We start from the raw sequence: 16239 nt of genomic DNA on the forward strand, positions 1-16239 counted from the left end.
GAGCTGCAGGAGGTAGAGGAAGCCTCAGTGGGGGAGTTGAAGGATATGTGGGAGGAGGAGCTGGGCGAGGAGCTGGATGAGGGCCTGTGGGCTGATGCCCTGGGCAGGGTGAACTCCTCCTCATCATGTGCCAGGCTCAGCTTAATCCAGTTTAAGGTGGTGCATCGGGCGCATACAACGGCGGCAAGAATGAGTAGGTTTTTTGGGGTGGAAGACAGGTGCCCGAGGTGTGCAGAGAGTCCGGCGAATCACGTCCATATGTTTTGGGCATGCCCGGTGCTTAAAGGATTCTGGCAGGGGTTTGCAAGGGTGATGTCTAGGGTTTTGGACACTCGGGTGAAGGCGAGTCCAACTGTAGTGATATTTGGGGTGGCACAGGATCCGGGAGTGCAGGAAGCGAAAGAAGTCGAGGTACTGGCCTTTGCCTCCCTGGTAGCCCGGAGACGGATCTTGTTAATGTGGAGGGACTCGAAACCCCCGAGCGTGAAGACCTGGGTTAGCGACATGGTGGGATTCCTCAGCCTGGAGCGGATAAAGTTCGCCTTGAGAGGGTACTTGATGGGGTTCTCCCGGCGGTGGCAACCTTTCCTTGACTTTCTAGGGGAGCAGTAAGTGTCAGCAGCAGCAGCAGCCTGGGGGGGTTCAGGTGGGGGGCGGTACTGTTGATATAATGTGAGTTGGGCATGGAGACAAAACCCACCTTGTTCGGTTTTTTTTTAAAAATTCTGTTTTGTAATTAGTTTTATTGTAAGCTTTGGGCTATGCTTATTGTTACTTTTTATTACCATCTGTATTTCTATTTTTGTTATGTAAAAACGCTGATTGGAAAAACTTTAATAAAACATTTATTTTTAAAAAAAGAAAATAGCTTGAGCCGTACCCGTGTTTGCTCCACCGCTTTATTCCCCCTTGTCCCAAATCCCGGTAGACAGAGGTAATTGTAGGTATGGCCATGAAGGCAATGGAACGCCTTATGCATCCACAAGAGCCCGAGGTCGCAGCGACCAATAGATCAGAACAGTGTCCCATTTGGGAAGGAGAGCTTAGAAGATACTTAAAGGGAAAAGGATGGCCCCTATGGTCGGAATTTTGCGCAAATGAGGGAACAGGTCATGGCAGCAGAGGACAGACTTGGTGGGATAGCCTGACCGAGATCCACAAGAAAAGTTTAAGTAAGGTTCGTAAGCCGATGGCAATCGTGTCCTGTCTGGCACAATTGCGAGGCACAGAGGGGGTCGTGAGGACGCACCATAAGCAGCTAGAGGAGAAGGAGAGAGGGACTTATTAGTGAATGCGAGATTAAATGTGCAGCTCCGGGAGCAGTTAGCAGCGAAGGACAAGGAAATGGATAATGTCAAGAGGGCACATCAATCTTGTCTCGCCTACCTTAGCAGCTTCCAGTTTCAGTATGATAAGGCCAACCAGGACACACAACGTGCTGTAATGGTAAGAGAAGAGACAGGGAACCAAGTACAACAGTTGAGGAAACAGTGCAATGATTTGAAGGCAGCCCTGCGAGCACTCCACAGTTCCACCACGGAACAGAGGCAGAGTTCGGTGGATCATGCCAAGTGCAGGCAACAAATTGCAAAGTTGCAATCCCTGCTATCTGTTCAAAATCGGTTTAGAGACACCTTTGGCCCACAGCTAGATCAGGAAGACGGCCCCAATTGGCAAGAACTCAGTGAAACGGCCCAATGGTACGTACGTGAGACCGAGAATCAAAATAGAGCCCACCCGGCCCTGAAAAGAAAAGCACCCGCACCACCGACTGCACAGGCAGCACCCAACCCAATGAAGCCCATCACCATGCAGCGCAGGGTCACTACGGAAGACCAACCCGATTTTGTGTATATCACCCCATTAACCATCACCCAGTTGAGAGATGCCCGCGAGAAGATTGAGACTTTCCACCCCACATCAGACCCACACCACTTTTTCGAACTAGTAAAGCAACAGACCCTCATGTACAGTTTAGACGAGCAGGAAGAGGTAAAACTCATAGTTATGTGCCTTGACCTGTCAGTTAGTTCAGCCCTTCCCGACCCACAAAATGTAGGAGGTGGTAGCCTCCAAGAAATGAAAATGGCCATTTTAGACGCCATAGGCTATAATGGAGGAGATCCGGTAGAAGGACTCGACCAGTGCAGGCAGAAAAAGGGAGAGCATCCAACAGCGTTTGCTGGACGCTTTTGGATCCACTTTACCGCGGTATTTGGCGAGTTGGCCCGCGCCCGTTTATCAGCAGACGATACGGCCAAATGGACCCGTACCCTAGTATCCCATGCCACAGAGGCAGGACAGAAGGTATGTGCCAGTTACGACCCCTCAGACCCGGCATACAATGAAGTGTGGGTTCTAAAATGATTGTCCAGAGCTTGGGAACAGTCTGTACATAGAAAGACAGAGCAGAAGAGAGTAGATGCCACAATGAATCCAGTAAGGGCACACCAAGACCCCGCATGGGTAAATGAAGGCAGAGGTACAGCGCAGCACCCCAAGACACAGGAATGTTATAATTGCGGACACGAAGGACATTATGCCCGAGAATGCAATTCCCCCCCCGAAGTAGCAAAGGAATCAGCACACAAACTCCCCCCCCCCCAGAAACAATGCCCATCCACAGTGTTAGCGCTCGAGCAAATAATTTGGCCATGAATGGCACCGATTGACGGTGTTCGGGCTCCCCAACTTGTGTCTGCGATACCCTTTGGGATAAGTCCGGAAGACCGGTAGTTGCAGGCACAATCCGGGGACACCCAGTAGAGTTCCTTTGGGACACAGGAGGGTCCCGAACCACGTTAAACTCCTCCACCATGTACCAGAGAGAGATATGGCCCACTACGGACACCATTACCCTTAATGGCTTTACAGGTCACCTCCAGCAGGGACACATCACAGCCCCTGTGGAAGTACAGATTGGCAATATTCAAAAACACTCGGTCGTTTTAGTAGATTTACCCCAGGTAGCAGAACACATCCTAGGCATAGATTTCATGAGTGCACACAACCTTTCATTCGACTCAGTCAACCGATGTATACGGAAAATGGCTAGAGCAGCGCTCACAGTAGGAGACTATGCCCATAGAATCAGCTCAGTAGGAGAGTACTGGTTTGATCCACAAACCCATTACCACAGACAAATCAGTTAGAGACGTCTTGAAAAGACATAGAGCAGCATTTGCCCAGGAGAAGCACGACTGCGGCAAAATCCCAGTAAACATTACAGGTCCCGATCCTAAGCCCCAGAAACAGTACGGCTTTCCCCAGCAAGCCGAGGGAGAGATAGCCAAGGTAATCCAAAGTTTATTGAATCAAGGAGTCATTCGAACTGTAGCATCGACGAACAATGCCCCGATTTGACCAGTAAGAAAACCTGATGGTTCATGGCGACTGACCACTGACTACAGAGAGTTGAACAAAGTGACTGCCCTAGCAGCCCCCACCGTTGCCATGAGTCCCGAGACCATGTTGAGACAGGAAATCCAGTCAAAGTTTTTCAGTCTTCGATATCAGCAATGGCTTTTGGTCCATACCACTGGACCAAGCATGCCAGTATAAATTTTCGTTCACTTTCCAGGGACAGCAGTACACGTGGACGTGCCTTCCACAAGGCTTCCACAACTTCCCCTCCATTTCACAGACAATTGGCAAACAGCTTATCTAAATTTTCCCATCCTGAATGCCTTGTTCAGTATGTGGACGACTTGCTCCTACAGACTGACACCAAGGAAGAGCACATTTTGCTTCTTTCAGAATTATTAGAACTACTCACAACAATTGGATGCAAAATTAACCCCAGGAAAGCCCAAATCCTCCAGGAAAAAGTCACATATATAGGTACGGTCATCATGCATGGTAAGCGTGAGATAGAACACAAACGCATAGATTCCATTGTCAAATTGCCCTTGCCCAAACACGTTACAGCACTCCGGTCATTTTTAGGACTGGTTGAATATTGTAGAAACCACATAGACGAATGCGCCACAAAAGCAGCCCCACTTTCCGAGCTCCTAAAGAAACAAGACCCATGGAAATGGCTTCCACAGCACACGGATGCCGTGGATGCATTGAAACGTGCCCTGAGCACAGCCCCTGTTTTGCAAGACCCAGATCCACACTCCCCATATGCGATAGAGGTAGCGGCCACCGACTGAACTCTTTCGGCTGTATTCCTGCAGGAAAGGCACGATCGTTTAGGACCCATAGCCTATGCCTCACGAGTCTTAGATCCAGTGGAACAGGGATTTTCAGCCTGCTTAAGGCACCTGTTAGCAGTTTTCTGGGCGGTACAGTACTTCTCACACATAACCGGACTCAATCCAGTAACCATTTTGACCGAGCACACCCCGACACAGCTTTTATTGAATGGCAGGCTAAAAGACGGCACAGTAAGCCAAATTCAAGCAGCGCGATGGACCCTACTCCTACAAGGACGCAACATTACTGTAAAACGGACAAAAACGCACACGTTTCTGGCCGATAATTTGCACTACCCAGGAACCCCACGAGTGCGGGATCATAGCCCCCAAGCACAGCACGGGCCCCTTTGTTCCCAAGTCGGTACCAAAAAAGACAGGTATCGGACAACAGACGACCCAGCTCACAGACAAAGCATTGAGAATTTACGTAGATGGCTCCTCCACAGTCCTTGATGGAAAAAGGATAACAGGCTGTGGTATTTATGTAGAGGACGCGCAGGGACGCACTTTAGAAGAGATAGCTTTAAAGTTGCCTGGACACTTAGGTTCACAGGCAGCGGAGTTAGCAGCCATCACTTACATTGTCCAGCACCCAGATTCGTTCCCGACCCCTGCAGACATATATTCAGACAGTTTGTACGTCTGCAACAGCCTAACAGAATTCCTACCCCTGTGGGAATCTAGAGGATTTATTTCCGCCGACGGAAAACCTCTACCCTCAGCCCCACTGCTCAAACATATCCTTCAGACAGCGAAAGGCAGGAAATATGGCATCGTCAAAGTAAGAAGTCACCACCGTTCCTCCCCACCCGGTAACGTGAAAGCTGACACCCTAACGAAGGCAGGCTCACGACATGGCCACTTTTGGCAACCCCCCCCCGAGTGCCCCAGTACTTGCAGTTCAGGTCTCACAGACCAACATCCAAGACTTAGCCCAGGCACAGAAGGAAGACGAGGCATTAAAGGAAATTTTAAAAGGAAACTTCCCAGCTCCCTACTAAAAGTTTAGAAATTCTTTGATGATCCATGAGGGAATCGTTTTAAAAGATGGCATTTATGTAGTCTCCACCCAGGACAGGACAGGAATGAGATAATTTGTAAGTTCCATGACGGACATGGACACCAAGGGATTGAATCCACCCTTGCCCACCTCAGACCCCTCTGCTGGTGGCCTGATTTGAAAACCAACGTATCTCATTACGTTGAAAACTGCTTGATTTGTGCACAAAATAACCCAGATAGGTAAGCGAAAAAAGCCCAGCTACGACACACCCATCCTGTAAATGGCCCATGGACAAACCTTCAATTGGATTATATTGGTCCCCTCCCCCCCTGCAGTAATGGATACAAATATGCGTTAGTGGTAATCGACACATTTACGAAATGGGTCGAAGCTTTCCCCTCGAGGACAAGTCCAGCCATGGCCACGGCGAAGATCTCAACCAAGCAAATTTTTACGAGATGGGGACTCCCCCGTAGTATTGAGTCGGACCAAGGTTCGCACTTTACAGGCAGGGGTATGAAAAATGTGATGACAATATTTGTCATTAAGCAAAAGTTCCACATTGCCTATCACCCGCACTCCAGCGGCATTGTGGAACGCATGACTCGGACATTAAAGGCCACTCTTAGAGAAATGGTGCAGCAGCACAACACAACATGGGACACAGTGCTCCCATTCGTACTGATGTTTATTAGGAACACAGTTTCGAGCTCAACAGGATATACCCCCCATACCCTCATGACCGGACGACCCATGAAGGGTACCGAATACTTATTTGGACTTCATTTGGCCAGCTCCGCAGTCACCGCCCTGACCCATGAGAAAGCAGTCCAGCACATGGTAGAGAATATTAAAGCAGCACAGCTCGCTGCAGCTGTTCGACTAGGCGCTAAACGAAAGCAGAGTAAGGCCTGCTTTGATAAGACAGTACACCCGACAGAGTATACAGTCGGACAGCAAGTGATGATCACATTATACAACCCCAGCTCATTCCTCTCCCCTAAATTTGCAGGACCCTATTCAATCTCGGACAAAGTAAGACCCTCAGTTTATAAAATCACGTATCCGAACGGAAAATCAGAATGATTCCATGTAACTCAGCTTAAGTGCAGTGCAGTGCAGCCACCCGCACCACCTCTCATTGGCGATGGCAGACAATGAGGACCCGCCCACTGACAACCCAATCCCCCCTCCCCCAGCAGAAGCAGCATGTCCACAGACACGACCTTGACCCCGCCCCCAGAATCAAATTTCACCATGACGCTTGATTCGGCTGCTAGCGACAACGACAGCGACAGCACAACTGAAGCCCCTGAGAACACCGAACAATGGACACACAGACCAGGCCCCAGTCACTACAGCCGCAGAGACCCCGACCAGGATACGCTCAGCCTCTTTGAAAGAATTTATTTGCCCACACCGGAACCTGACCTACCACCCGACAATAGCGACAACCCCCTTGCCCTACGGAACATGAAACACTGGCACCGTGATAATTCCTGTCGTCTGACAAGGAATAATGAAATGGACCCCATATCGGCACACGCCGCGTTAGCACGCAAACTCCATGAACGAGTTTGGCACCCGGGAGATGGTGGCAACTCCGAGTCTGACTCCCACCATGGTAACCCCTTTGAAAAACTTTTCGGAATGGAACCTTGAGGTGTCCAGATGATGAGAGTCAGGAACCGATTGAGATATACGGTGTCCTATACTCTGATGGAACCTGCCCGCTTTTATGTTAAGTTTGTTTTTAAATGTTGTACGTTCTCTCTTGTATGATTTTGTGTGTCGTCCTCACGGACACTTTCTTGATACAGTCATAACTACTTTTCTGACGCCACATGGCAGTTAAAGAAACAAGTTTGTTGGAGCCCATATATTTACAAATTCTTACCGCTCTTGGAAGGTCACTCAGGCAGTGGAGTAACGGAACTGATCCCCGCCCTGCCCGAGGACCCCCTATACATTTAGTCAGCCAAGCTTGGGTAGCGGAGTAACGGCACTGGTCACCGCCCTACCCAGGGATTCCACCCATTCTTGCCCTGCCGCGGATGCACCACCCCATTCGGAGAATTGTTTTCGAAACTCTTTTGCTGTACTTTTTCTTTCCTGTGGTTTAAAGAATGCATTTTGCCACAACTTTTGCCCTTTCCGGCAACCCTTCGGTTGCTATCCCCCACATACTATTTACATGTCAGAATCACTTGGTTGGACAAATGGGTTCGCAGAGGACAGAGAAATTGTCCGCCCACTCAGCCCAAGAAACACAGGCTGCGAGAGCGCTCGCACTGTGACAGAATTTTTTTTTCGGATGTCTTATCTCCGCAAATGGTTGTTTTATTTTAAAAAATGAGGGAGTCACATATGGTGACGATTCTAATGGGAAATTGATGTTAAGGAGAAACAGACAGACAAACGACATGTTAAGCAACAAGTTAATAACAGACATTATGCTTGTTCCCCAAGGAAGATACAAAGATACTCAAAGACGAAGGAAAGCCTGAACAAGATGAAGACGACCCTGATGATCTACGTCATGATCGTCGCTGGAACAGTACAGTTGCGCGCGTTACCTACCCCTACCCCCCCACCACACAGGCCCCGAACACGACTACTCAACACAACACCCCCAGCCTGGACACTACACCACACATAGACCCAGCCACCGATACCCCCACATGGTGTGCGAATCACGTTCAGTGGTATTCCCTGTCCTACACAGTGGAAGCCTTACTAGTGATAGCCATATTGTGCAGTGCCATCCAGACAATTAGATTGCGGAAATAGAGGCAAGCCTCCCGCCCTCCAGTATACACATTTAGAGCCCCTTTCCTCGGACTCCAGCAAACCCCACTCTTTCTGAACCTTTCTCTTTAATAAATTCTGCGGTTGTTGTTTCATTAATAAAGCTTATTTTTCTGTATGTGAATGTTAGTGATGCAAAGAGATGTGAAGCTGCTATTGGATTTTTGTATTGTAAGATAAGTTCTTTGATTGTTAAATAGCAGCATGAGTGTAGTCTAGTTAGAGACAGTTAGAGGTTCCCCTTTTTTTACTGAATGTTAAATGGCCCCTTAGTAATTTTTAGATAAGTGTTGTATTAGGGAAATTTAGGTAAACGTTTTGACCCATAGGGTAGAACCTGTCCTTGATTAAGGGTACCGGCATTTCTGAGAGCAAGAGAAGACCCAGTATTGTGATCATTCACACTTCGCGTTGAGGATCAAGAGGACGGAGTGTAGCCATCTGGGATGGCCACTCACAACCAGGTACAGAGAAACTCGCAAAGCCTAGCGGGTAAAATGGACAAGCCAAGACTCAGACAGGCTCAGAGCCTGAAATGCATATTTGCAAGCAAAAAGTCCAGATGGTATCGAAACTCCGACCAATTAGCATTTTAATGGGGCCGATTAGCATTTGATAGCCCATCTTCACCAAAACAAAGGACTGGTACTAGAGCGACCGGTACAGTCCCAGACATTCCGGCGCCACTCCCTATTCAGGGGACGCGTAAACAACGGGGTCAGTGACCGCTTGGGACACGCCCAGCCATCCAGATCCCCGCCCACTTATTGGTTAGGAATCGAACAGAGTGATCAGGGATCACCCAATTAGTGGAACCCAAACTGAAGGACCGCCCAAAAGAGCGCAAAAACACCCAAGTATAAGAAGAAGAGTTTACCACATGTTCGTCCTCTCTTGGACCTGGTACCCCAGTCACGGCCATCTCCAATTGCAGCAACACCAGAAGCAAGCCCAAGTTCAACACTCGCTACCAGACGGATGAGCCTAGCTGAGCAGCAGTTATTCCTTCGGACTCGATAGATCCAGAGTCGAACAGCGGTCACTGTTCTCTGACCTAAGCCGGGTGCCCCAAGTTAAGTACAGGTTGTCTTAGTCGATAGGTGTAGGTAACTAGTAGTGTTTATGTTGCATGACTAATTGTGTGTAAATAAAGTACCCTTGACCTTGAACTAACTAACTGGTGTTTGGCTCTTTGATCAATAGCCGGTTGTACCTTGTGGTGGTATCATTTGATACCTGGCGACTCTGAGCATTAGAATACAGATAACATAGAAAGAAGGGCAAACTCACTGATTCCCATAATTGGAACAGAGCCACAGAAAGGACAGAGTAAAAGAGTAAAAGAAGAAAAGGCAACACTTCTGTTGTACCAGGGTTGTCATTCCCGAGAAAGGTCAGTCACTGATCCTGAAGGACCATCATGCTGCGCATCCGGGAGTTACCAAGATGAAAATGTTGGCTCGAAGCTATGTCTGGTGGCCCGGCATAGATACGGACATAGAGTTGCTTGCTTAACATTGGCCTGTCTGCTGGCCCACCAGAAACTCCCAGTGGCAGCGCCCCTGCACCCATGGGAGTGTCCAGGGTGCTTCTGAGCCAGAGGTCATGCTGATTTCGCCCGGCCTTTTATGGGTTTTATGTTCCTGGTGATCGTTGTTGCGCACTCAAAATGGCTGGAGGTACACAAAATGTCGTCTTTCACCACCATCGACCGGCTAAATGCCTCTTTTTCCATGCACGGGTTGCCGGAGGTCCTAGTCATGCACGTTCACTAGCGAGGAGTTTGCCACCTTCATGAAGTCAAACGATATCTGACATGTCCGAACGTGCCATATCACCCCGCATCAAACGGGCTGTCCAAATGTAAAACGGGCCTGAGTAAACAGTCCGCAGGATGGATGAACACCAGCTGGCTTGGTTTCGCTTCTCGTATTGCACCACTCCGCATGAAATCATGGAGTGGCCCCGATGGAGCTGTTAATGGATCACGGTCTTCGCACTTGTTTGGGGTTATAGCTCCCCGACATCACCGCTAAGGTGTGCCGCTTGCAAGAAATGCAAGGGCGTTGCCCCACTGGCATCGCCTGCTAAGTCGTTTCAAACCAAATCAGGAGATTTCAATTCGCAACTTTGGTAAAGGTCCTCACTGGCTTCCAGGGGTCATCAGACCAGACCCGTCTTATATCAGGTCCGTGTGCATGGCCAACTAATGAAGAGGCACTTTGGTCACATTTGTGCTCATTCATCTGCTGTTCCGCCGTCCCCATGCCTTCCCCGCTTGCAGTCCGACCAACCACTGTGACGCCTCTTCGTGTACGATCGCCCCCTATTGCCAACTCCATTGCCTCAGCTGCCTGTTCTGCTACACCCATCTTCTTCTCCTCAGGGTACCGGAATGCCAGATGTGTGGTCCTCAGATTCCGAGAGGGAGACGCAGACCTCGGAGGTCTCCTCTGTTCCATCCTGTGAAATAGTATCGTCGCCTGGCTACCACCTGTGGGTTCTCTGCCTCAGCGTTCCGGTCGAAAGTATAGTTCTGTGGCCCGCTATATTCGGCTACTCCATTTCCGTCATAGGGGTGCTAAGTGCCTTGGCCAAAGCCCCTGTGTCACCCGCACCTGGCCAGAACCAGATTCTTCTGTTCCTTCATCATCATCAGTCCACCTGACTTTTTTCTTCTTCATCTTCATCGTATTTATCATCTCGTCTTCCCCCGAGGGTGGTATCGCGCTCGGGGCACACAGGACAGGTTGGTTGATAGTTCCTGTGCGGCTCGAGGAGTATGAACTCCCCCGTTAACTATGGGGCAGGGATTATTGAATGTGAGGTCGGCCTGACTAGAACAGGCCTCCAGAGAGAAGGAACTAGTGAAGCCTAACCTTGTCCTGTGTGTGTATACACGTTTCTGTTGTGGATAAAGCAGTACTTTATTTTTACTCAACTGACTCCGTTGCCTTTACTAAAATCAAATTTTTTCTTTTCAAATCTTCCTGGCAAAAATATTGCAAGCATTGAAAGGCATGGGACTTTTTGGGGACAGGAAAGTGGGGGATCTGTGAGAACACCAAGGAAGGGTTGGTGCAAATCTTTCAGGCTGAATCTTTCCCAAACTTATATTGGATCCTTCACCCATGAAGGAAACAGACAAAAGATGTTGACGTGCAGTCGGGTCAAACAAGTCAAAACAATTTTAATTTTACTTATTAAATCATGTATTATTCTGGTCATTCTAAGTATGAATACTTCCTCTATGTCTCATTGATTTATGTGGTTTAATTTGAGACTCATGAAGCCTTAATTAATCATAAAATGTAAAATGTGGAATGAATGTGTAAGTAAGAAGGCACAGCAAATTACTTTACCTAAAGTCCAAGCAAAGTAATACTTGGGTCTGGATGCATGGACTGAGATGAAGAGGTAGCAGACTTTCCTGAAGAATGAGGCTTCGTTTGTAAACTTGGCATCCACATTGTATGAGATAGGGAAGTTCTTCGTAATTACCGTAAACCAAACTAGACATACAAAGGTGATAAGCATTTTGTTTGCTACAGCTCTCTAGAAAAATAAAGCAAACCCCACTAAATGTTTAGATATTTAGATAGACTTTAGGTTAACAGACAAATGCAAATTATAATGTAATAAATCAAAATTAAAGCAGTTTTATGTCAATTCCGGCAGTACTCGAGTGGCTTATAAAATAGCTGTCAGGAACCAATTTGAAACAATGCCAAGCATTTCTTATTTCACAGTATAGAGTAACGGATTTTTAAAAATCCGTTACAATGTCAGGGAAAAAAATCAGTTCAGATGAAAGACCACTGACGTGAAACATGGACCGGATTTTCGCTCCCAAGGCAAGGTAGAGCAACTCAGGAAATCTGACTCAGAAGGCCCCCCAAATGGTGCGGTTTTGCTCCTGGGCAGGATGGAGTCGGGCCCGCCACCCCCTCCCCGGATGCAGATCGGAATCGGCCACAAAGGTCCCGAGGCAGGCTGTATAAAAGGACCGCCGTGGTTCTCTGAGACTTCATCCTAATTGCTTTATTCAACATTAGGCCCTCTCGCCCTCATTCTGCACAACCTACATTCCCCATATCCCATCTATGCTAACTCATGCCCCATCACTCACCCTCCCCTGGCCCCTTATATCCTCCATGCAAATCTAATCCCAACTCATGTGAACCCATGAGCCCACCACCGTTTACCCTTACTTCTTCCTTGCCAACTCACCCAGTATTTACCATGGGCAGACCTCAGGAGCATAACTATTACAGCCTTTGCTATAAAAAATACCATTCATGAAAGGCCATTCAAAATGTTAAAATGACTGCAAGTAGTTAATCCTGTATAAAAACACACATAATCCCACAAAGACAACTAATCCTTATGAACCTCTGAGTTGTCAATCAAATTATGAATTTACAACTCAACAGCTGGGATAACGGTCAGTTGTGGAAAGCAGCTAACTATTAAGAATGATATAATGATAACCCTTGGGTACTGTCAATAAACAGCTATCGCAGCTGCTGGAACAGATTTTTTTCAACTCACTGACACAGGCAGGTCGCTTTTTTAATTTTAATAGGGTTGGGATTTAAATAACTTTCCACCTTAACAGTTCTACATACCTTTCACAGGCCTTTATGTCTCCTCCATAAATTCATGACACCCCTTCTGATGTGAAAATGAGGTCTATTTGAATGGCCCTGCGGAGTTCAGGTTTCCTGCATGTGTGAATTACACCCAGCCCCCTTTCTCCTACTGGTGAAAATGGGATTTGTCAGAAATGGGATGGGACTTTCAGTTCCAAGACTCCACAAAAATCCAGCTCATTAATTCCGTTTCTCTCTATACAGATGCTGTCTGATACAATGAGTGTTCCCAGCATTCTCTGCTTTTCTTTCAGTTTTCAGCAGCCAAAGTATTTTTCTTTCACATTAAAAATGTCAGAGATATTAAGCACACCAAAGGCAAAGTGGTAAAAGTGAAAAGTTACCAATAGTCGTGGAGTTTGTGTAGAAGACAATGACACCATGGATGTGATTCTACCATCCCTCCTCCACCGTTGCGGCCATCACATGTCCCGCTATTCCCAGAGAATAGCAGCAGAGCCCCTAATCGAGTTTCATGCCGGGAGGCAAACGAAGCATGATGCGCCCGGCCGGCCGGACCTGACACTATCTGGCTCACACCCACTGGATGTGAACCAGACTTGCATATTTAAACGAGTCTTTAAACTCATTTAAATATGCTTAGCCTGTTCGAAGCCAGAATCTCCTGGCTTCCACAATTTACCGCCACCCTTTTTTCTCTGAAAAGCCAGTCTTGCCTGCAGATTTAGATCCCCACTCCAGAAAAAATTCAAAGTGTTGGAGAATGGAGTGAGAATCTCCCCAAGCTCCAAAAAAATCTAAATGGGTGGATTAAGGGCGCAGGGCGAGGCTCACTGGAATCATGACTGGTCCCAAAAATGGAAACCAGGCGTGATTATCATTCTGTGGAGCTAGGAGGCCATTGACCAGGGTGTCACGGGTTGTGCCAGGATACCACGGTGCACTGCCAAGGGGCGTGGTCTAAGAGGGGTCATGGATATAAAAGGGGGAGGAATAAAAGGGGCTGGGCTGGTGGGGGGGGGGGCAGCATTGCCTGAAAGGGGGTATGATCGGAAAGGGAGCGCATGGGGCGGGTGAGCCTGAAGGGGGAAAATGGAGGGGGGGGGGGCCTGATGGGGCTACATTGGGGGGGGGGGGGGGGTCCTGAAATGGGACGGGCTGAAAGGAGGGGCCTTGATGGGAGGGGAAATCTTAAAAGGCGAGAGACCCTAGCGACCCCTTCGAGGTTATTGCCCACTTGGGGTGTGGGGCAATGCCGGCGAGGATCGATGGTTGGGCAGGTCACCCTCATGGTGGTTTGGGTTGGGGGGGGGGGGGGCAGTGTCATTTAGTGATGGTGGGGTTGCTCCTCTTGTGTCAAGGGTTGAGGTGTTGCACCTGTCTGCGGGGGTTCACGATGTCCGTGGTTGGGGGGTGTGGGGGTCCTTAAACTTGACTTTGAGATCGGGGCACCCTTTTTTCTCTGAAAAGCCGGTCTTTAGATCCTCACTGCAGAAAAAATTCCAAGTGTCGGAGAATTCAGTGAGAATCTCCCCAAGCTCCAAAAAAAGCTAAGTGGGTGGATTAAGATGGGAATCGCCCCCTAAACATCCGGCAGAACTCTCACCAGTTTTCCGTCCAAAAATGACATATTGGCTAGGATTTTCCGTTTGAGAGACTAAGGACGTGATTTAATGGCCTCATTGCGCCCGACCCGTTGAATCTCGCAAGAAGTCTCACACTGCCAGGGTGCCAGTCTGGCAGTGCCAAGATGCCCAGGTGCCACATGCCAGGGATCGGGCCCCTGGGTGCCTTGCCCTTAATAGGTGGGGTGAGGGAGGGGGGGTTTGGGCCCAATAGCGGTACACTGTGTGCAATGGGGAGGGGGGGGGGCGCCCTGAGGCTGCGGTGGAGTTGCTGATGGGGTGTTGACAGAAAATGCTGCTCCTGATCTGCTACTCGTCTCCTGCACTGGGGAGCTGAGCTTGTCAGTGTAGGAAATGATGTAAGTGCGGCCTCGGCGGAGGGGGTTCCTCGCCAAGGGGAAAGGGAAAATCAGTGTTAAATAATGGTGCCTTTCTCGGTGCTGCAGGTGCCGTGAAAGACCATGCTATATGCGCCTGAAATGGAACTCTGGTTTTTGTCCGGATAAATCGGTCCCCAAGGGTTGACACCGGGACTGAAATGCGTGCAGTTTGCTGTCCCATTGAGAGTCCTTTTCGTGGAGCAATTTAGAACTTGCGAATGGGCCAGCACTCTGCCCATGTGAATCTAGAACAATTCCCATTCTCACTGGCATCTGATTCACTGGGGCTTCAGAATTGGTGCTGGAGAGCTTGACCAGCTGCAGCTGCTCAGAAACACTCTACTCCCCATACATTGTCATTCTAGTCAAGAAGATAGCAGGCAAAGACAGGCCCCCCACATCCTGGACCAGACCTTAACAGGATGCTTGATGCAGTGGAGGAGAGATGGACACCCTCTTCCCCATGGTGGGCAGGAGGCTGCGGCCTGCTGTTGTGAACTGGGCCTGGGAGGGAAAAGGCAGCCAAGGTGGTGAGTGCTGCCAGCCTCACCAGATAGACCAGCACGCAGTGCAGGAAGACGAATGACCTCCTTAGGGCAGCTGGAGTGAGTCACCATCTCTGTTCCCCTGGCATCACTTCTGTCCCTCACTCCTCACATCACATCCCCACTCCCTGAGAGGCCAATCAAAACCCACTTGCCTACATCTCCCTCACATCCCACCCTGCACTCAACTCCAACACCTGGATTGTCCTCTTTGGCCAGATGCCTTGAACACACATGTCAATACCTACAGGCCCCCAGTGTAACTCGCCTTCAAGCGTCTCACCATGTCCTTTATGTGTCCCCTAGGAAAAGGCAGGGAACGGGGCCAGAAATGTGAGGTCACCTGGTAGGACAGCTTACCCAGTGAGTGATCAGTCACCGCTCACCATATCCATAACCGCCTCCCACTGCCTACCCCTGACGACATGCTCCCCCAGTCCCCATAGGATATATGGGCCCGTGAGATGGAACGGCCAGCATACATACAGGAGTCACCGGGACGGCAGTGGAATGTGATCCTGAGGGCAGGGATCAGACTTTGTCAAACAATGAGAAGCACCAGAGCTCATCTCACTGCAGGCGTCATCATCCTCTGTCTCGTGGACAACGCTTGATGATATTGCCTGCCCAAGGCCAATACCTTGTGGTGATGCTGGTAGGACCCGCAAGGACGGGAGGGGGAGCTAGGGTGGTGGGATGGAGTGAAGGGAGGAGGGAGAGGGGTGGTACAGTGAAGTGGGGAGGGACAGGCATGGTGCAGTGAGGGAGGAGTAACAGGGCTGGTGCAGGGCGGCACGGTGGCCGAGTTTTAGCACTGCTGCCTACGATGCTGAGGATCCGGGTTCGATCCTGGCTCCTGGACACTGTCCGTGTGGAGTTTGCACATTCTCCCCGTGTCTGTTTGGATTTCACCCCCACAACCTAAAGATGTGTAGATTAGGTGGATTGGCCACACTAAATTGCTCCTTAATTGGAAAAAATATAATTGGATACTCTAAATTATTTTTTAAAAACAGGGCTGGTGCAAAGGAGGAGGAGGGACGGGGAGGATGAGCAGCCATGG

General features: G+C 49.1%; 1 protein-coding gene across 2 annotated transcripts in view; it reads right to left on the bottom strand.

Annotated features, from left to right (window-relative positions):
- Positions 1–16239, bottom strand: part of mboat1 (membrane bound O-acyltransferase domain containing 1) — a 214592-nt gene that overhangs the window by 69038 nt on the left and 129315 nt on the right. The window contains exon 8 of one of the 2 annotated variants that reach the window (XM_072509700.1): positions 11376–11568. The exons of the other annotated variant lie outside the window; for it this stretch is intronic. Within the exon in view, the coding sequence (XP_072365801.1) occupies positions 11376–11568 (193 nt within the window). The remainder of the gene's footprint in view (positions 1–11375; positions 11569–16239) is intronic. 2 annotated transcript variants of the gene reach the window in all.

Source organism: Scyliorhinus torazame, chromosome 6 (genome assembly GCF_047496885.1).
Source record: "Scyliorhinus torazame isolate Kashiwa2021f chromosome 6, sScyTor2.1, whole genome shotgun sequence".
Classification (NCBI taxonomy): Eukaryota; Metazoa; Chordata; class Chondrichthyes; order Carcharhiniformes; family Scyliorhinidae; genus Scyliorhinus; species Scyliorhinus torazame.